This window comes from Chlorocebus sabaeus, chromosome 24 (genome assembly GCF_047675955.1).
Source record: "Chlorocebus sabaeus isolate Y175 chromosome 24, mChlSab1.0.hap1, whole genome shotgun sequence".
Lineage (NCBI taxonomy): Eukaryota > Metazoa > Chordata > Mammalia > Primates > Cercopithecidae > Chlorocebus > Chlorocebus sabaeus.
Genome location: NC_132927.1, coordinates 65,563,701 through 65,585,959, shown reverse-complemented (window position 1 = coordinate 65,585,959; position 22,259 = coordinate 65,563,701). Strand labels below are relative to the sequence as shown.

The window sequence follows — 22,259 nt, the reverse complement described above, 5'->3', positions numbered from 1 at the left end:
GTTGCCTTCCCAACCTGCAGCCACTGGAGACATAAATTTGAGTCTGTCTATAGGCATCACTGGTCTCATTAGATACAGTCAGAGGAGTCTGGAGCCAGGTAAGTATGACATCAGGTTCTTAGAGATCATAAAATAGGGTTTTAAATTTTCCCCTCAAGTCTTTCTCAACACCAAGCACAATTCTCAACCGGGGCTTAATAAATCCTTGGCTCTTCTCACAGTTAGAAGATGTCATTTTGAGGAACCACCCAAAAGAAGTGTGTAGATATGGGCCAAGGAGCTTGAAAACTTGGCATTTAGCATGGCAGGAGCTGACTTACCCGGAGCTGGAAAGAGACCACGTGTGAATTCATCAATTACAACAGGGGCCAGGAAAGAGAAGGTGGTCAGCAGTTGAAGTCTCTCTCCACTACTAGAGTATAGATAAGTTCCACAGCACCACAGATTGACCATAGAACTGTCAGTGATTTAAGTACATTTAAAGGATGTTGTAAGAATCTTTAGGTAGATTTCTATCATACAGAGAATTTTCCTTATCTAAACCACTGGATTTATCCGACCTTCATTCCCCATACTGCTCCATGCCTGATGTCTACTCAGTTTTCAGCCAAATCAAGGTCAGGATAAAGAAGAGATTTGGATGGAAGTAAGCTGGATATTCAGGCTCCTGCAGTAATACTCAATTATTGAATTCTCTAGAAACACCAACTCTGCTATAACGAAGTCCTCAGTTTTAAAATATCTTTATAAATCAGGTGATTCCGTCTTGGCAACAGCCAGCTTGCTGTTCCCTGCTTTGTTATAAAAATAAGATGGTAAAATCCTGAGAGCTTGCTGGGATTGTTAAAAGATAATCTTAAGTGTTTTAATGCACATTATTCTTCATGCAACTTTGAGCCTTAAGTGCCCTGAAACAGAGTAAGATCGGAATCCAGTGGAAGAGCAATCGGCTGGTATCATCATCCTGAGACTCCAGTCTGGTCTGCTGTTACCCTGTGTAGCTCCTGGCCACTCTGTGATCACAACTGCCTGGCTGAGAATCAGGCTGCTGGAAATACCATGGCTGAGATGCATGATGCTCATTTAATTTTAGTATAGTGGATCCAAAACAAAACAAAACAAAAGGTTCATTAACATCAAGGTTTATAGTATGTATTTTCTAGCACGTTTGACATGATTTTGATGTGTGATAGTATTTTTGTGCTGTAGCTCATTTCTTCTTCCCCCCTATTCCTCCTCAATCATGTAATGTGTCCCTATACCTGCTGTACTATATGTACCTCTGGTAATGAAATTCCAGTGGGCAGAATGTGTCATTGGCATTTCTGCTTGGTAACAGTATTGCTGTCCTAGATAACTAGAGATCCTGGTTCACTGGTGGAGCATTCACCGCAGAGCCCTTCAGATTCCTGTGTGTGTGTGTGTTTCTGCCAAACTTAGAAACGTATTACTCGAACCTATTTTTCTCATGTTGAAGGTGATTGATAATGCATTAACCAATATAATTTGTCATGTACTATTTCGGTGAAAATAATTTATGCTGCCTCTTGGGCTGGATGTAGTAACATTTTTGACTAAGTACTCTCTAACGTTTATCTAAACCAATCCTTGATTTAGAATATAACCTACTTTCCACTCTAAGGACACGTTACTAAGACTGGCTTGGTTATAAAGTTTTCTACTGGCAGTCTTAAAACAGTGAAAATGCTCATCTATAAATGCAGTAAGTGTCTTCGTGATATATTGATCTTTCCTATTGCCTCTCCTGTTACCACACTCTGGGTGGTAACATATCTGCAAAATGTTTTATAGGGTATGGAGTGCAACATTTTAAGCCAAGAAGTTGAAAACAGGATATGAAACAAGAGAAGAGGGGGGAAGGAGGAAGTCGATTAAGGTCATCTCCGTATATTGAGGAATTAGTGGTAGAAATGCCGAGAAAGGCAAGTTTGCATTTGTAGCAGGCAGGTGGCACGAGGAAGTGTTGGAAAACCCACTTGGTCTCAGAAAACATGATTAGGAGTTCCTTGTCACATACATTCATGAAATTATGAACAGGTTAGCAAATATTCTGAAGTTATATGCTGTGCCATTAGACCATGTGAATTTGCCATTTTGTGTATCGGTCGGTGATTTCAGTGCCCAGGTGTGAGCAGGGTCAAGGTGATAAACAGAATGCTCACACAGGTAGGTTCTGCACTGTGAAATATGAAACCTGTTTACAATAAAGCAGACCTCGTGGTTTTCCAGGATGCGTTTTCAAAGGGTGTCCATAATGCATGCTTGGGGAAATGTTTTGAGGGAAGTGTGGGGAGGGGTTGCAGGTGTGTGAGTGCAGATGAACTTGGCCTTATGCTAGTTTCTCTTCTCTTTCAGCACATCAGGTCCACCCATCTGGCCGGGCAGTACCTTCTTCAAGAGAAATGGAGCCCTTCTCCAAGGTAGGTCCCTAGCAACACCCCTTCCTCTCCCTCCCCCTCCCCCTCACCCACCTGCCTTTCATCACTCCTTTGTGCTTGGTGTCAAACCGGAGAGTCTGTCCCGTTTAGGAGTGGCCGCTCTCTGGAGAAGTGTGACTGTTGTGGGTGGGGTCTCTTTATCCAGTTCCCTTTATTTCTTCCTACTCAAGCCTCTTGGTTGCTGTGAATCATGAGTCCGAAACCAGGCCTCTAAGGACTGCTGCTTTGGCCCGCTGTCACTGGTCATATTCCGGAAGTGTTTGGCTTGCTTTGGTGACATTGGAATTACGTGGTAATTAGAATGTGACAGGAATATAAACCGGGCTGATAAAAGCAAACCCCTTTACGTGTTTCAAAAACTTGAGCTGCAAAAGGAGGGTTTGGCTCTTCTGGCACTTGTATCAGGATGGAGGTACATGCATTGCTTGCTGTTGCCCGACATCTCCGTGTACCTGGGAGCTTGGCCGTGGTTTGTTCTGAGGTTCAGAGTCCAGTCACCCTACATTGGTCCCCACAAGTGTCACCTACAGGGGACACCCTTGCTGTTGTCCCGCCCAACTCAGCTGCCTTGTCCTAGTCCCCAGCCGGCGTGCCCACGGAATTCCAACTACCCCTTCTTCTCTACTTTTGCCATTAAGTTCCTTTTGAAATGGCCAAAGTTAAGGAGGAATAAATGATTTAAAAAATAGCAAAGAGGTTCATTTTTAATACTTTTAGAAATTACTTTGGGGTTATCGCTATTTTGGATATCGGTTCTGTAAATAAAGTGGAATTAGGTGGTTCCCAGGGGCTTTGGAGCTTTCTATCCCTCCTACTTCTGTTGATTGGCTAGGAGTCAGACAGGCCCCGCTGGCCAAATGCAGATGGGTTTGGCTCTGCTAAGAGTGTTTGAACTACACTGGGCTTATGGTGAGGGATTTTAGTGTCTATTGATTGGTTGAGAGCTGTTTAGCCTCTTTCCCTTAAGAGTACGGGCTGAAGGCCGGCCATATGTGTGAAGGAGTAGAAGGTAAGTGTGGTTAAGAAGAGGGACATGTATCTTCAGGTTTCCGTAGTAGCTCAAACCCTTGTGAGAGATGTCATCACATTTTTAGTGCTGATTTATAGGCCACGCAATTGCATACTGTCATTTTAATAGTCTGTGAAATTGGAAACTTAAGCATTTCTTTGTATTTTTGCTTGGTATAGGTGAAGTGTAGTCAGGCAAGTTTGGTTAAACCTAATTTTAGTAATCATCGTAGATATCCTAAATGTTTAAGAGAACAAAAGGAAGTCCCTCCACTCTCAAAAATTAACACATAATTTAAAAAAATCTATTCTGTTTTCTCTTCAGATAGTAGAAGTGGAAACTGATTAGGATCAGCCTTTGGGTTCTTTTCAAGTGAGTTTCAAAGTTATGTGCGTCATTTTTCCTCTAGAACTATAGCAGTGACATGAATATCATTCAGGTTTGGATTATTTTGAGAAAAGAGATTTTGTTTTCTTAGAGCCCTTTCTCATGATTTTTATTCATTCACTTTGGCATTAGGTAAGTTCTTTTTGTTCATTTCTGTGGGGCAAAAACATGAGGGAAATAATATTGATAAGGTTTCCGAAGTTGAGAGATGTCAGTATGAGATTATCCTGTGGGTGTTGACTTATTTTCTTTTCCTGACAGGGTTACAGATTCCCCCAATTGCTCTAGGCACTGTGAATTAAACTAGGACAGATTTCAGATGCTTATTGAATCCACCTCCAGTTAAATGCAACCCATTAAAATTTTGTACATTGAAAATCAGAAGAATCTTGGTGAGAGCTTGGGAGGGTGGGCAGAGATTTGTTAACATTCATTTTTTTTTTTCTGTGATGTTTCTTCATTCCCTAGAGTTCTGGAGACACTTTTGTTGTGGATAGTATTTTTTTGGAATCTATGGGTGTTCTTCCTAATTACTATTTTTGTGTTCCTTTGGTGGGTGGTTCTGGGCCATGGGAAAGTTGGTAATGCCCACAAGCAAGAGTTTTGCGAATAAAGATAGGAGTATCTAAAGAAGGGACAGTCCAGTCATGCCAGGGGAAGGTTTGGGTGAGAATCAAGTAGAAGAAAATGTGCCTGTTTAATGCCACTTTCTCAGGTTTTTGATTTCTCACTTTCTATTTTCAAAAATGATTTGATTTCTCACTTTCTATTTTCTGTATTTCAAAAATCCCTCCTTTTTCCCTATAGCAAGTGGAAGGGAAGTTTTCTAGATAATCAGATCAGTAGGGAACTCTGTTAATAGGTTCCAGCCACAGGCATTGGAATTGAGGGCAAGTAGAACCAGGATGCTTGTCCCCAAAGACGCCAATTCTCGGTGCTGGGGGAGAAGGTGCAGTTTGGTCACATGGGGGTGACATGGGATCTTTCTTTAGGGTGCTGTGGGACCAGTGACTGGCCAGCAGAAGCCAGCTGGGGTTATGGATCATAAGTCACGGATCACTAGCAGGACTGGCAGAATCGAACCAGTGTGGGGGATCACTTACTTCACGGAGTGGTCTCCCCAGGTCTCAATAATGCAGGATAGGAAAATAAGTAGGATGTGGTTTGGCTGTGTCCCCACCCAAATCTCATCTTGAATTGTAGCTCCCATAATCCCCACGTGTTGTGGGAGGGACCCGGTGGGAGGTCACTGAATCATGGGAGCCGTGTCCCCGATACTATTCTTGTGGTAGTGAGTAATTCTCACGAGATCTGATGGTTTTATAACGGGTTTCCCTTTTGCTTGGCTCTCATTCTCCCTTGTCTGTTGCCATGTAAGATGTATCTTTTGTCTTCTACCATGATTGTGAGGCCTCCCCAGCCACGTGGAGCTGTGAGTCCATTAATCCCCTTTTTCTTTATAAATGAGCCAGTCGCGGGTATGTCTTTATCAGCAGCGTGAAAATGGACTAATACAATGGGGGTGCCCTGTCGTGTAGAGGAGGGAGACGTATTTTTGTCAGAAGGGTGGGAGCAGAGGGGCTGTCACTTCTTGGGAGAACTGACACTTAAGGCCTTAGAAAAGCAAATAGATATGGGTGTGTGGAAATAGAGAAAAAAAAAAAGTAATTGCAAGAAAGAAATAACCAGAGAATGTAGCTTCACAGAGATCATAGCAACAGCGCGGAACCTGAGCACTTCATAGACACCTTTGGATAGCGACGGGAAGAGTAATGCAATGGCCGAAGAGGAAATAATGGAAGTTAAAACCTGAAACGAAGTTGAAATCAAAATGACCTAATAGTTACAGCGGGGCACCAGTTTTCGTGATCTAATCGTTGTTTGGTTTAGAATGGAAACTTAGTACCTTTATTTTTCCCAGCACAAAACCAATTGCAAGAATTAACTGGTTGTTCTCGAGGTCCTCCTTGAATTGCAAGAATTAACTGGTTGTTCTCGAGGTCCTCCTTGGACGTCGGGTGCAGTGTCTGTATTTTGGTTCAGAATCACTGGCAAGAAGGGCTGCTGAATCACCTCTCAGTTTTGAGGATAATGGGGTAAAATTTGGTTTGGATTACACCAGGCATGGGTACTTAACATAATTGGTCATTTCATCAGTTCACAGTCTTTATTTTAAATGCCATCTAGGCTGCTATAGACAGTTTCAGCAGGCTAGAGAGCACTTCAGTTCTTGTACAATGGAAACCAGGCACAGCATTAGAAGGGGACAAGCTCATTGTGCAGAGGGGACCCAGGGCGGGCTGAACAGAAGAGTGGCTTATTCAGAGCCCTGCAGGCGTGGCCAGCTGACAGGTGTCCCCACTGTCCCTTCTTCTTGTGTCTGTGCATCTCTATGTTATGGTCTCTAAATGTTTGAAATGTGTTTTTATTTTATTCATTTAATTCATTTACTAATCTCTCTTATTTTGTTAACAAAGAGAATAAAGTCTGTTTTACATTTTTCCATTTCCAAACTCCCTGTCCCCCTCCCCCATATTCCATTCACCCATCATACTTAAAATTAGGTTACTTTATTAAAACATCACCCTTGGATGATTTGTTGTAATGAGTCAGTGATTCATAATTAAAGACATTCCTCACCCCTGATCTGACCCTTCATCTGGTCTCTGCTGGTTTCATCCCAAAACGACATAAGCACCTCTGCTCTTGGTAGCTTCATGCCTTCTGCTGAAAGTTGCCACAAGCCATGCTGATTTTATTTCCCAGTTCTGCCCTCTTGGCCTTTGTAGGCCCTGTCGGCCTCGGAGCCCCCCACGGAGTTTTGTTCAGAGAGGAGCTACTGCCTGACCATTCTGGCCTGCTTTTATTTCTAGCTCTTCCTCTAAGCAAGCATTCCCTGAGCCTACCCTCCTCACCCCACCTGCAAGCATTTCTTTATGATACATCTCTGTGTGTCCAGTCCTGGGTTCGGCTGGAGATCCCCAGGGGAAGTCCAGGTCCCACCCTCTCAACCACTCACGGCCCGTTCTGTGGTCAGACCACAAGTCCTAGCCCTTCTTGGAAAAGGCTGCTTGGCCCACCCACTCTATGAAGCCCAGCCACCGTCAGCACAGATGAAGCCACTGGTTTTACCAACCTTTCCAGTGACTCACTTGACACCCTTACACCCTTCTGGTCATTCTTCCCTCTTCCTTTTCTCCATCACTTTAGTATTGGGCCACTAATTATTATCAACTCCGTGTCCCTAGGATGTAGTGGTAGAATTAAAATAAATTATCAGATTTTATTTCCTTTCACTTGTGTTGGTTTTGTTGTTGTTGTTGTTGAGACGGAGTCTCGCTCTTGTCACCCAGGCTGGTGTGCAGTGGTGTGATCTTGGCTCACTGCAACCTCCGCCTCCCGGGTTCAAGTGATTCTTCTGCCTCAGCCTTCCAAGTAGCTGGGATTACAGGCACCCACTACCACACTTGGCTAATTTTTATATATTTTTAGTAGAGACAGGGTTTCACTGTGTTGGCCAGGCTGGTCTCGAACTCTTGACCTCAGGTGATCCACCCGCGTTGGCCTTCCAAAGTGCTGGGATTACAGGCATAAGCCACGGTGCCTGGCCATCCATTCACTTCTGACAACTCACACTGGACGAGCTAATGTAATGGAAGGACTTAAAGGCATTTTCAGCTCACAGAGCAGGATTGTGTTGCCTTAGACTCCCACCTACCCATCCCCACAGCTTAAATAGGGAAAAAGGAAACCAGGTCTTCTGCTGTGAGATGCATGCTGTTCATCCATGTGCACCAATGCACGTGCAATCCGTAGAATGTGCATGAAGTTGACATGATTGTTAGATGACTTGCTTTGAGGAATACCAGTTTCCCATGTTCTAGATTGGCTTCATGTCCAAACTTACTTGGGAGTAATAGTGTTGATCACCCACCCTCCACAACCCTTGCCCCTTCTCATAACTCTACTACGAACTTTTACTACTGAGATGTATGAGATACCTCACCTTGGTTGTCTTTCATGCCATGAGAGGCTCAAGAGGAAGTTATAGTGGAAGGAACACTGGCTTATGAGTCAAGGGACCTGGGTTCTGGTCTCAGCCCTTCCCTTGGTAAACTTGGTGACCTTGGACAAGCCACATGGTATACTTAGCGCTTCATTTGCAAATTAAGGAGCGGACCTCAGTGATGGCAAAGATTCCCTATCTAGTACCAGCTCTGTTCCACTCTAGCAACTTCCCCAAAAATAGGTCAGAATGGATTTTGATGCTTAGCTCCGGCTCAGTGGAGAAAGAGTGTTACCTTCAGCCAGCTGTGGGTGCAAGGAGAGGACAGAGTGGGTGGCAGGCTGGCTGAAGATCCCCATCCCCAAACAAGATGGTTTTCCATGGTCCTGTGGATCTTAGGGAGGCAATACGATCTATTATAGGTTTGGATGACCTGGAAGTGAACCCTGTGTTGGCTTCTTGGGCAGCTGGCTTAACTTCTCTTTGGGAGTCATGACAATGCTTGTCTCCTGGAGTCCTGGCGAGGATTTGGTGGAATCCCACTAGTCAAGCACATAGGACAGTTCATGCTAAATTCCCAGTCAAGGTTAGCTACTGAAATACTTTACAAAACTGTGACTCTTAGGAAAATAGGGCTAAAATCCTCCGAATGTGGTTTCTTTGCGCTCTTCACCTTCCTGGCTAAAACGCCTCTTGCCCATCTGTAAGGGGAGTTCTCGGAATGGGGCAAAGGCTGAAGATGCCCAGAGCCTGTTGGATGTATGCATAAATCTGAAGGAGAATTCTTACATATCTTTATCTCAGACACTTTTAATTCCTCATAAATAGGACTGCTTCTTTGAGAAGTTCACCCGGCTCACAAGTACCAAGCTGTACTCGATACTCTCCAAGTATATATTCACAGCAGGGGCACACATAGCTGTGTGAAAGAGCACGGGCTTTAGCACCACATCAAACTGGAGCCAAATCGCTCCCTCTCTAGGCCTGACCTTGTGCCTCAGGTTTGATTGTCTGTAAAATGGGGCTGCGAGATATGTTTCTCACAACCCCATTTTACAATCAAACCTGAGGCCCAAGGTCTTGGTGATCTTTGTAATCTTGGTGAAGATTAAAGAACTGTGAATGTCACAGTCACTCTGGGGCCTGACACCTCACAAATGCTCCATAAGAAGTCAGCTTTAGCCTTCAGTGTTTCATGCCTCAGGTTTCCAATCACTCATTCTCATAGGTATATTCCAGCTGAAAAACTTCCAAAAGTCACCAAAGGAGCATTTTCCCAAACACCTGCCTTTCTCATGATTTCCACTTTCCATGTCACCCTCTGATATGACCAGGATGTCACTACCAGACTTCTGCGTCTGGCCACAGCCTCTGGCCTGGAGTCCTGGCACCCCTTACCTCTCTGGAAGGACCAGTGAATCCCAGGTTTTGTTTGGATTTGCCCTGACCCTCGCCCACTCATTGCTTTCCCATTTGGTCGGAGCTTGAAGCCCCTGGGCTCTTTGGCCTCTTCTGTCTAATCTGCTCCGCAAGCTGACTCTTTTGTCCATTTTGCAAAGGAGGGCATCCACCTAATGCATAAATCTCCTGATTCTCACCCTCAGGCATACACATTAAAAAAAAAAAAATTAGCAATGACAAAAGGAAAACAAGAAAACCTCTCTCCATTCCCCCCAACCCCTAAGTCCTAATTGCCTTCTGTCCTCTTTGGGCCTGCAGAGGCCCTCTGGTTTCAAGGAGGGGCCCTTTATCCTTGGCATCATTTGTCTTATTGTTCTGCACTGAGTTCTTTGTAAAGATATATCTGTAACTGCAGTAATAGAGTCAGCTAGCTGCTTTTGCTTACAATCAGCGGTGAATTTACAGGGCTGCTGGTCAGCAGCTGTGATCTCTCAAGGTTTTATGTGGTCACTGAGAACGTGCAGAACACAGTCTTAAGTTACTTTAAAAATACAAGGAAATGCAATTTAAAAAGAAGGCTTTGGTTGGTTCTGATCTTTGCCATCTCTTGATGGCAAATTTGCCCAATCTCCAGTTACCCACCTACTTCCCCAGTGGCTACAGCCTGGTGTGGAATCTGGGAAAATACCAGTCAGATATCCTGTGTTTTCCTGTCTGACTTTAATTTCAGCTCTTCCCGCTACCCGTCTATAGTAACCATTTTAACCAAAATCCAGTGATGCACACTGAGAAAATGGCAGTTTTGTGAACAGAAACAGAGGAGTCAGGAAATCGCGAGGCTTTATTAAGAGCTTCCTCCGGGCTAGGCCCCTACTGGGGTGTGTGTGGGCTTAATCTCATGTTTCAGGATAACTGTTCAGTAGGAGGTGGAGACTGAGGCTAGACTTTGGAGTCAGGGTGGGGAGGAAGCTTATGGGCCTAGGTTATGGGCATAGATGATCTTTGCAGGAGGGTATAGAATGGAAAAGAGGAAAAGGTCCAGAGAGCTGACTCATATTCAAGAGCTAGGTTTACAGCAATGAGAGCAGCAGTAGCAAACAGCAGTGGCCATGAAGAAGCAGCGGCTCAGTCCAAAACTGAGGAAATCACTGAAATGAAAGGTACAGAGTTTCACAAAGAGGGAAGGGGCAGGAGCACTCTCATAGAAGAATAGGAGGCCAATTTCAGCAAAAAATTTCAGGGCTCTGGGGTTTTGTATTAGCATGCCTCTTTCTCTCTCCTCAAATTAGTATTATTTTATTTTATTTTTTTATTTTTTGAGACAGAGTCTTGCACTGTTGCCCAGGCTGGAGTGCAGTGATGTGGTCTCGGCTCACTGCAACTTCTGCCTCCCAGATTCAAGTGATTCTCCTGCCTTAGCCTCCTGAGTAGCTGGGACTACAGGCGTGCACCACCATGCCCAGCTACTTTTTGTATTTTTAGTAGAGACAGAGTTTTCACCATGTTGGCCAGGCTGGTCTCAAACTCCTGACCTCAGGTGATCTGCCCGCCTCGGCCTCCCAAACTGTTGAGATTACAGGCGTGCACCACCACACCAGGCTTAATTTTTGTTTCTAATGTCAGTCCCCCCTACCCACCCCAAATAACATCAATTGCTTTTATTACCAAAATAATATGTCTTTGTTATAGAAAATAGACAATCTAAAGATAAAATTACTCATAATTTTACCATCCACATGTAATGCCTATTAGTTTTTTTAATTGAAGTGAAACTCATATAACATAAAATTAATGATTTTACAGTATACAGTTCAGTGGCATTTAGTAGTCACGGCATTGTGCAGCCATCACTTCTTTTTTTTTTTTGAACAGAGTTTCGCTCTTGTCACCCAGGCTGGTGTGTAGTGGTGCAATCTAGGCTCACTGCAACCTCCACCTTCCGGGTTCAAGCGATTCTCCTGCCCCATCCTCCCAAAGTAGCTGGGATTACTGGTGCCAACCACCACACCCCGGTAATTTTTTTGTATTTTTAGTAGAGATGGGGTTTCACCATGTTGGTCAGGTTGGTCTCAAACTCCTGACCTCAGGTGATCCACCTTCCTCAGCCTCCCAAAGTGCTGGGATTGCAGGCATGAGCCACTGCGTCCAGCCTGCATTATTTCTTTATACTAGCCTTATGCATTCGATATGGTTACTCCCATTTTGTAGATGAATTGAAGCAATTGTTCTGCTCAAAGCCGCAGACACCTGGACTCACACCAGCCTTTACTTCAAAACGGCATAAATATTTCTAAACAGTTTTCTGCTTTAGATATTTAGGTGTTCTACAGTGTTTTGCAGACTAGGGCTGAGGGAGAATCCTGTTATAAGTAATTCACAATAAGACAAAAAGATGGAAATGAAAGCTTTGTCTTCTTTAAGTAATTAAGGTGCTTCATTTTCCCTCCTGGTTCCTGCGTAGTTCACTTTATGATTTTAAAAACCTAGATACAGAAAAAGGAAATCCTGAAATTAGTCATTCAAAGATTAACACAATGAAAGGAACCCACCCATTCTTTAATAGAATGAATATTTTATTTTAGTCTATGTGAATTTTATGTTAGTAGATAGACAGATGTAGATACAAGTAATTTTACACCAATTATAATTCATGTATGGGAATCTTCTCTTACTTAATTTTTGAGCATTTAAAAATGTTTTTCTGGTCTATTAAATTATATCAGTTAGATTATGAAATATAAAGATTAAACAACCTTGGATCACATTGCACTGCAGAGCCTGCTTTTATCAAAGTGCTCAGTCTTAAAATACAATTGAAAAAGTCATTTCCCTTGAAATTCTGTTGAACTGTAAATGGAAGTCTAGAAATATTTTTATACAATTGCCAAGAGATTTTAATGAGGAAGAATAACTTTAGAATATATTCTGAGTGAGCTGTTCACATGACAGTTTCAGACATGGACTTAAAATCATCCACCTGTAAACTGCAAGGGATCAAGTTTGTGTTCTTGTTTGGTTCCCTTGACAACCAGAAGGTATGGCTCAGAGTTTCTGGGTAGTACCTGCTGCGGTGCACGTGACGTGGGAGTGGGTGCGTGTGTGTGTGTGCAGGTGTGTGCACATGCATGAGTGAATGTGGCCCCTGCCCTCAGGCCTTTACCAGTGCCAGGTGTAAACTTCCAGAATGAATCTCTCCTGCCGTCCCTCTGCCCATCTTTCTCCCCAGGTCCCCTGTTGGGCTTTGTGAGTCATGACACACAGGCATAGGGTAAATGACCCCAGCTTTTAAGTCAGGCATACTTGAGTCCATTCCTCACGTTGCTTCCTAATTGCCGCCTGATTCTGGGGAAGTTTTATAGCCCTCTTTGAGCTACTGTACAATGAAAAAGTATCCCTCTTGCAAGATTGCTGTGAGGATTGATGATGGTCTGTATAGCATCCCTGGCACTTGGTAGGTGCCCCAAGAGCAGGTGCCACTGCCACACTTCACTCCAGAGGAGGCAGCATAACTAGGAGAGAAGTATATGGACCTTGGAGCTGGCCAACCCTAGGTTCAAAGGCCAGCCTCTGCCACCCACCAGCCGAGTGACCTCCAACAACTCATCCAATGAGCTTGAGCCTTTCCTTTCCAGTCAGTCAAATAGACAGTAGTACTTACTTCATGGGATTTTGTGAGAATTAAAAGATAATATATGGACAGAGACCTGCACAGTACCTGGTGATGATTGGGTATCCAATAAATAGAATTAACGATGCTTATGATAGCATTTCTGCGATGGTCTGCAATTTCCTAAGATGTTCAGTACCTTCCACCCCCAACAGATAGCAGCAAAAGCAATAGTAACATAGATCTTTCGCCGGCTGAACTGAAGTGATACCTTTAGGAATGTTTCAGACTGTTTTGCGTCTCTCTGAAGCTCCTGATGCATAAGGCAAATGCCCACGGGATGGCCATGGGTGGAGTGGAACAGGAGCCCTGACTGGCTATTCTTCGTGACCCTTCTGAGTGACTAAGATCCTGCAGAAATATGACAGAAAAAGAAAGTTCCTTGGAGATGGGCTGGAATTGCTTGTGATCTGTCCCTCTGATTGAAGCTCCTGATGCATAAGGCAGATGCCCCCGGGATGGCCATGGGTGGAGTGGAACAGGAGCCCTGACTGGCTATTCTTCGTGACCCTTCTGAGTGACTAAGATCCTGCAGAAATATGACAGAAAAAGAAAGTTCCTTGGAGATGGGCTGGAATTGCTTGTGATCTGTCCCTCTGATTGTGCCAGAATGCTTCCAGCCAGGTCCAGGTCCGTTCTGCCTTAGTGCAGCAAATCAATCACTGTGACGTGGAGGGTTTTCCAAAAGAGAAAAGATTTGTTCACAAAGGTACCAAATGAGGAGGCAGGAGAACAGCTCTCAAATCCGCCTCCCTGAAGATAAGGCTTAGGGATATTTATGGGTTAGGGAAGCAGGGTGGTCTAACGTTTGGGGAAAGGTGATTGGCAATAGGGATAAAATGAAGTAACAGGTTCATTCTGCACAAGCATAGTCGGGGTCCATGGCATCTCAAAGTATGTTCAGTAAATGGCGGCATTAGCGCGATCTGAGGGTGGAGCTTTTGGCCCTCCAATGTCAAAAGGCCACCTCTCTGGCACTTGCGCAGGCCCAGTTGAAGGGGCAGTGGTCCTAACTGGTTTGAACTGGACAGGAGCTTGCCCTAGTTCCTGAAAAACAGCTGTTGCGACCATCACTGTGGTGACCTATGAATGTTATCTGTAAAGTAGCCAGTGAAGGTCAAATTCCAGCATTCAGTGGCAAGGCCTCAGCTTGGTGGAAAAAGGGAAAAAGAAATAACAAAAAAACAAGTGACCAAAAGCAAGCGGGACAGGCAGACCCGATCAAATTAACCCCTTGGTTTCAAGAATGCAAACTAGACTAAGACATTTACAAAGACTAGTTTCAGAGACCACCGGGAGACTGCAGGACCGCCAGCCATACTTGCAGTGACACAGAACTTTACAAAGTCGTTGAAGGGATTGTGTTGAACTGCCTACCTCATGGTCACCACAGCACACATTGGTTGGCCCCTCTTTCCCTAGGCTGTGATTTTGTGTTTTTTTGTTCATTTGTTTTGTTTTGTTTTGAGATTGGCACAATCTCGGCTCACTGCAACCTCCGCCTCTAAGGTTCAAGTGATTCTCCTGCCTCAGCCTCCTGAGTAGCTGGGACTACAGTTGCCCGCCACCACGCCCCCCTAATTTGTTGTATTTTTAGTAGAGACGGGGTTTCACCATGTTGGCCAGGATGGTCTCGATCTCTTGACCTCGTGATCCACCCGCCTTGGCCTCCCAAAGTGCTGGGATTACAGGCGTGAGCCACCGTGCCCGGCAGACTGTGATGTCTAACAGGGCTTGATCAGGATGATCTGATCCTGCTTGACACACATTGCAGCGAGGAGTTAGAACCACAGGTCTTGGTGTTGATGACGTCTGCCAGTAGAGACGCTCCCCACGTCCTAGTTGTGGATTCATTTCCCACATTTTGAGGGATTTTGTGAGGATGTTGTGACAAGAAACAAGAAGGCTGTGACAGTATAAAGGTCGATTCTGCGCTGATCATTTGTGTATTGTATTTCTCAGGCTCTGGGAGACTTTTGTCTCTGTGCTTTGCCATGCATGGCCTGGAAAAGAAATAGTTACGAAGTTTTCACTTTTAAACTCTGCAGCTGTCATGGGCCCACATTGCTGTGGCTCACATGGACAGTATGGGTTCCAGTAGCCCTATCAGGACGGCTTTCTCCTCCCACCCCTCCGCTTCCCATAGATTCCAAATGGGAGGTGCCAGCTTCTTACAGGCACTCCCTGACCTTAGCGACTGGTGGAGGGATGGGCACGTGGCCCAGTCCAGGCCAAAATTCCACCCTGGGCTTCGCAGCCTGGCTCTGGGAGCTCCACAAGGTGTGCTGACCTCACAAGCCCTGCACGTGGAATCCGCTGGGGTACAGGAAGTGGCACCAGCACAGAGGCGCACGGACAGGGGCCGCTGTCTCCTTGCCCTACCTGTGGCTGGATTTGATGGGCTCATAAATTCTCCTTTATACTTAAGCCAGCCTGAATTAGGTTTTTCTTATGTACAGTCAAGAGTCCTGATGAATACAGTGTCTCTAATTAACAGTGTTAGTTAAACTAAGTATACAGCACTGGTGATTTCTGTGTGTCAGTGTCATGTCAGCCTCTTTGTTGTCTTAAGAGGCCCACTTAATGGTTTGACTGTCCCTTGAGAGAATAGAAGGTGAGCTTGGAGAGTTTTCAGAGTCGGTGACTTGACTTAAACAAAGAAAGCAGGATCATAGTAGTAATACTCCTCACATCCACGTACCCCCGTTAGAGCTGCAGAGACCTGGCTTACATGTAATTTCATTCACTTCTTGAGAGGTAGGTGGTATCTTCCTGATCTTACAGATGAAGAAACAGAAGCTTCAAGTCGAGCATTTGGCTAAGCCAAGCAACACATATGTATGTGTGTAAATGAATATGTAGCTGTATGTGTGTGTAGGTGCATATATGTTTTAAGTGTGATGAGCGTGTGTGTGTGTGTGTGTGTGTGTGTGTGTGTATTATTATGAAGGATTTTCAAAGTCAGGATTCAAAGCCAGGTCCCTCAAATGCTAAATTCAGGTCTATAGCACAAATGCTATTTTAGGCAATCCCCATTTCCTCCAAGTTCATTGACTCACATGTCCAACCAATGCCATTTATAGTTAGATGGCCTTATATAGAGAAGAACTGTGTTCACCCCCTGCCGCGGCCCCCACCGCCAACATGCGCGCATGCTCTGATCATTTTGGAAATGGAACACATTTTCTCTTTTAACATCTGATCTTCCCCTCACTGCATTTTGGATTCATTGTGAACAATTTTGAGTCTCATTAGAGGTGTCTTAATTTTAAAAATTAAGTTGGGAACTAGCAAGTGAGATTGAAGAGGCTAAATCTTTGGTTCTGAACTGGATTTTCATTACTCAATTACTCTTCAAATTATACTGATTTGAGATGTGATTATTATTATTTTTCCTAAGTAGATTGGATAATGAGAGAAATGCAAAGGCATGCTAAACTAATAGTGATCTGAGTTTCTGCTACCTCACTTGTCCTCCCATTTCCCCTCCCCCAGCCAGAGGACCGCCCCGGCCCCTGCTTCCTGGTCTACCTGGTGAGCTGCCCTCCCATCACTCAGCGAAGGCAGCTGCTTCCCTGTGTTTCCAGCATCAACCCAGCTATGACCACTGCAGCACCAGGGATCCCGGCCAACTTGCGCACTGTAATCACGTGATGCAGTGCTCACTATCCTGCAGCAGTTCCCCATGTTAGTTCCCAGCCCTTCCTTATATGCCTCATTTAAATGTAAGACTTAAATTGTACCATCTACCCCAAGAACCCACTGTCCAGCCACCCTCATCTCCTCAGGGTCAAACCCGCTCACAGCTACCTTTATCGGAATTGCCCAACTGCCTGAAACACATTTCCTTCATCTCCCTGTCCTCTTTCCCGTAGGGAAGAAGGTAAGCTACCTAAAAGGGAGATGGTGATGTTTTCTCCCTGCATCCTGCTTCGTCACATTTCCCCTTTGCTTTTAAATACACACGTCATGCTCAAGTGCTGTCTGTGCATTTGCTCGTGGCCTCTGCCTTTGGTATGAGCCTCATTACTGGGTGAGCTTCGCCAAATGAGCTTTTGCCATTGCTGCAGATACAGTGGAGTCTCTTTTGTTTTGGGGCCTGGAGTGACATTGTGATGGAGAAGTGCACAGTTGACCATATCGAGCCGGTCAGGAGGGTAGATTTAAGAGATGCAGCGACAGCGGCTTCTCACTGTATAAGCAGCAGACTCTTCCCTGACACCATACTTATTTCCCCCAGGATCTGAGCCCATTCACCATGGCAGGAACCACTAAGATTGTTTGGTTATCCCTTCACTTCTGTCTCCCAGCCAGACTGTAATCTCCTTGAGGCTGGAATTTTCTTATCTCTATCCCCAGCACCTTGCAGGTTACCAAGCACACGGTAGGAAATGAATGAAGGTTTGTAAAATATGTGCATGTAACTTACTGTTATGGACTGAATTGCATCTCCCCCTCACCCCCCAAAATTTTTATGTTGAAGCCTTCACCACCCCCCCCCCCATGTGACTGAATTTGGAGATAGAGCCATTAAAGAGGTAATTAAGATGAAATGAGGACATAAAGGAGGAGTTTTTATAAGGACTGGTGTCTTTGTAAGAAGAGATACCAGGAATGTACACGTACTGAGGAAAGGCCACGTGAGGACACAGTGAGAAGTCGGTCACCTGCAAGCCGGGGAGACAGCCTCAGGAGAACCCAAACATGCCACCTCTTTGATCTTGGACTTCTAGCCTCCAGAAGTGTGAGCACATCAATTTTTGTTCTTTAAAGCACCCAGTCTGTAGTATTTTGTTCCGGCAGCCTGAACTGACTAATATATTTACCAACTGTCCTAGCATCTTGTGTTCCAAAGCTGGGACTGTAGGGGTCACTATGCCTGCTAAGGGCAGTTTGGGAAGATCCCAAAGTTGGCTGCTTAAGATGAATCCACAGTAATGGGCAGCTGTGTCCACCCCCCATACTCCTTCACCAGGAGGCAAGTCTGGCTAAGGCTGTTTCAGGCATTCCCACCCTACCAGGGAACGTGAATGTCATCATCAACTAAGATTCTGGGCCTCTTGGAAATTATTTTAACTTGACCTACATCATCGTCTGCCCTGAGACCTTGGCAGTTCTGTACACCCACGAATAATAGCAATTAGCATGAAAAGAAAGCTGAAAGAGTCTCAGATAGGAAGAGCTGCAGTCTGGCCTTAGACCTTCCTCTAACTAGTTATGTATACTTGCATGTGTAATTTTACCTTTTTGGGGTCTATGATTTGTTTTTAAAAGTGGCTGTGCTGCTATAATGTTCAGTTCCTTTTCTCTCTTTTGGGAATTAACCCTGGCTTGCAGCTGGAGAGCCCTCCATCCCCCCAGTCCATTCATCTGTGTGCTTCCGAGTGATGTCTCGACCACTAGTTTAAGTCATTCTCATTCCTCTGGCTACACTGGTGCTTTTCTGAGTGGTCATGTAGTAGAAGCTGGTCTGATTTCAGTGATTCTCAGACCTTTTCCAGTGAACACTGGGGAAATGCTAGGTTCAAAGCTGCTGTTTGTAGCCCCAGGGGCTGCTGGCGGCCACCTTAAACAGAGGAGAGCCTGTCCAAGCCCATTTTCACCAGCAGCATTGCTGAGTTTGGGGACAGAGAATAGGACTTAGTAAATGCCATTTGAAAGGCATCACTATTCCTAGTTTTCCCGGTCACAGGCGATAAAGTCTCTTCAATTCGGTTTTTAAAAATCGCTAAAGATGGAAAGATTCCCAGCTGATAAAGCTATTAACACCTGCCCTGTACACCATACAGGAGCTATAATACAATTTCTAAATAAGGTGATGAAGGCAAAGATTGTGACATGCAGTTTGAACACAGGGAATTATTATTTGGAAAATCCAGTGACTGGTGCCTATTGGACTCAATATCATGCTCTTTGAACATCTGTGAAAAGATTGTACATTCTTAGCACAGTATCACCTTGTAAGGAATGAATACATGGAAGCTGTTGTTATCATCAGTAAGCTGTTATTATCATTATTGCAACCGTGATAGGAAGGGGATGTAGAAGTCTTTGAGAATTTTGATTTGATGATGAAGATACCTACATGGAGTTCTCATTGAAAAGGAATTGATTCTGTTTATTTTGGGGTTCAGTGATGCCAGCATCCTCCTGATGTGGATGGCACTTGTTTGTGGAAACTGAGTAGCATAGGAAACTCATAGCCAAGTTCCTGACAGCGAACACTCATGGGGAGCCCTTTCCTTGTGAGCCCACCCTGAGGGTGTTCCTGCTTTTCTTGGGCCTGATTCTCATCTGATCACCTTGGCTGGATGTTGCCCTAAGCCAAGGACAGTATACAAAGACAGGCCAAGGTTCTGGTTATCCTTGTGATGTGAGATGGTTTGGCCATGTCCCCACCGAAATCTCATCTTGAACAGTAGCTCCCATAATTCCCATGTGTTGTGGGAAGGGACCCTGTGGGAGATAATTGAATCATGGGGGTGGTTTCCCCCATACTGTTCTCATGGTAGTGAACAAGTCTGTGAGAGCTGATGGTTTTCCCTTTTGCTTGGCTCTCTGATTTCTCTCTTGTCTGCTGCCGTGTAAGATGTGTCTTTCGCCTTCCACCATGATTGTGAGGCCTCCTGAGCCATGTGGAACTGTGAGTCCATTAAACCTTTTTACTTTATAAATTACCCAGTTTCAGGTATGTCTTTATCAGCAGCATGAAATGGGACTAATTCAGGGTGCAAGGTAATGATTAGGGAGGACAAAAGGGGGGTTCCTGAGGTGCCAAGAGCCCCCTGTTAGTTCATTAAGTGCTGATTACATGGTAAATTTTCTTTTGTTGTTGTTGTTGTTGTTGTTTTGAGATGGAGTCTCACTCTTGTTGCCCAGGCTGGACTGCAATGGCGTGATCTCGGCTCACTGCAACCTCTACATCCCGGGTTCAAGCGAGATTCTCCTGCCTCAGCCTCCCGAGTAGTTGGGACTACAGGTGCCCACCACCATGCCCAGCTGATTTTTGTATTTTTTAGTAGAGACAGAGTTTCACCATGTTGGTCAGGCAGGTCTCAAACTCCTGACTTAAGGTGATCCACCCACCTCAGCCTCCCAAAGTGCTGGGACTACAGGCGTGAGCCACCACCCCGGCAATTACGTGGTAAATTGTTTGGGAAAATTCACTGAACTGTACACATAGAAGGACTTTGCCGGACGTATGTTACTCCAGTAGAAACTTTCAAAAATGATTGGGCAGCTGCAATTTCATTATACCTATTTGATTTCAGATTTTTATTATGTACATGTAGTGAACCTCAGAATTCTTGTATGATTAAAAAATAGGATTGTCATAGATTTTATCAAATCAGTGTGGTAATTTAGAGCTGAGCGAAACACAAAGTAACAAGAATTTTTATCACAACTCAAGCATATTTTATAAAGTCTCTCCAAACCTGCTTGTTATTGATGTTGTTAATACAATATTTAGATTCCATTTTGAACATTCCAGCTGGCAAAGATTACTGAAATGTCAGTCTCTCCCAAGAACGGGTTGGTTTTTTGTTTTCTTTAAAAATTCATTGCCAGAGAGTTAGGTTCACAAATGTAAGTTAAGATGAACTTATGGGACTCTAAGTGAAATTAGGAAAAAAATGAAAACCCTTCAGCCAAAACTTGAGAAGGCCTTTGCCAAAACACATTGGTAAATTCTATAAGCTTTAAAATTGTATGCAGACAAAAGTGGTTTCTCTTCCCACCATAATATCTTGACGGTTAAGTATGTTGGTGAAGTAATTGTTTTATAAACTATTGTTGAAACCTTGAAACTTCCTAGCAAGCATTTTTCTAGGCAGAAAACATTGTGCTTGAAAAGTTTGGAGATTTAAAAACAAGCAGGCCAGTTTCACTGCGATCTGTAATTTGCAGTGGAATATGGAATAGCCAAGATCTTTTTAATCGGGAAACATATATAATTATACCAATACCTTAGAGGTTCGCTTTGAAAAGAATCCTCTTTCTCTGCAGAATTTGTTGAAATGATTAAGGTTGCCTGTCAGATCAGTGAACCATTTGTTATCTTCAATTAAATTGAAAGTCTCCATACATCAGCCCTTTGTAAATACTAAGTGGTTAATGCTGCCTCTTAGATTTCCAAATGTCTTAAGAATGTGTTGTAAGAAAAAAAAATTAGCATCATTTTAATATTAATACTCCGACATAGATTTTATCTTGAGAGTGTTTCTGAACCAAAAACTCTGTTAGCCCCTTATTCAGGGACACAAGGAATCTCAGATATGTCTGTATTTGTTTTCCCAAAAGAGTTAAGACAATATTGTAGTACGTTTTCTTTTTTTAGTTAAGATTAGGTACTCACATGTCCTGATTTTGACTAGTTTAACTCTTGAATTCTTCCTCTTTAGTATATTTTCCCTGTTCTAGTTCATCCTTTCCCCTCTCCGATGTCTAATAAAAGCTCCTTGCTTACTGTTTTCTTGGAACAAGGTCGTTTAAATAATACTTCCTATATGTCTGGGATCATTATTTTTGTGATAGCAGCAAAGTGCCACAGATCTCACTGGCCTCCAGTTTGTATATTTATGTGTATGCAGGGACTAAGTTAAATCATAGCATTTTAGAACTAGGAGGTTTCTTAGATACCTAGCTGGCCCCATCCTCAATGAATAGACAAGTAAACTGGGCCCAGAGTCAGGGCTTGCTGTGAGTCACAGGCAAACCGGTGGTAAAACCTGCCCCTTCTCAGGTCAGTCCAGCTCTCTTTTCCAGCCATCAAACTGGAATAAAGTCTCCTTCTCTTCTTCTTCTTTATTTCTTTTTTTTTTTTTTTTTTTTTTTAAAGACAGGGTCTCACTCTGTCACCCAGGCTGGAGTGCAGTGGCGCGATCTCGGCTCGCTGCAACCTCTACCTCCTGGGTTTGAGTGGTTCTCTTGCCCCAGCCTTCCAAGTAACAATACCTGGCTAGTTTTTGTATTTTCAGTGCAGACAAGGTTTCACCCTGTTGGCCGGGCTGGTCTTGAACTCCTGACTTCAGGCGATCTACCCACCTCAGCCTCCCAAAGTGCTGGGATTACAGGCGTGAGCCACCAACCCCCACCCTCCTTCTCTTCTTAATATATTCAGAAATATGGAAAGGATGAAAAGAAACCCAAACTGCAGTGTATATGGTAATGAAAGCAGGAATGGACAGCTGAAACTTCTTTCTTATCATACTGTGCCCAGCCCCTGGCCTTGAGTCCCAGCGTTTCTACTTGCTAGCAGCACGTGTGTCTTTCCGGGTCTTAGTGTCTCTATCTATGAATTGGGAAGTCAGACCCACAATTATAGATCTC

The 22,259-nt window shown here is 44.2% G+C and overlaps 1 protein-coding gene across 6 annotated transcripts in view; it reads left to right on the top strand.

Annotated features, from left to right (window-relative positions):
- FOXN3 (forkhead box N3) overlaps positions 1-22,259 on the top strand; it is a 458,925-nt gene that overhangs the window by 337,016 nt on the left and 99,650 nt on the right. For all 6 annotated transcript variants that reach the window (XM_073011249.1, XM_073011252.1, XM_073011248.1 and 3 more), the window contains one exon: positions 2,377-2,441. In XM_073011249.1, coding sequence (XP_072867350.1) covers positions 2,377-2,441 — 65 coding nt within the window. The remainder of the gene's footprint in view (positions 1-2,376; positions 2,442-22,259) is intronic.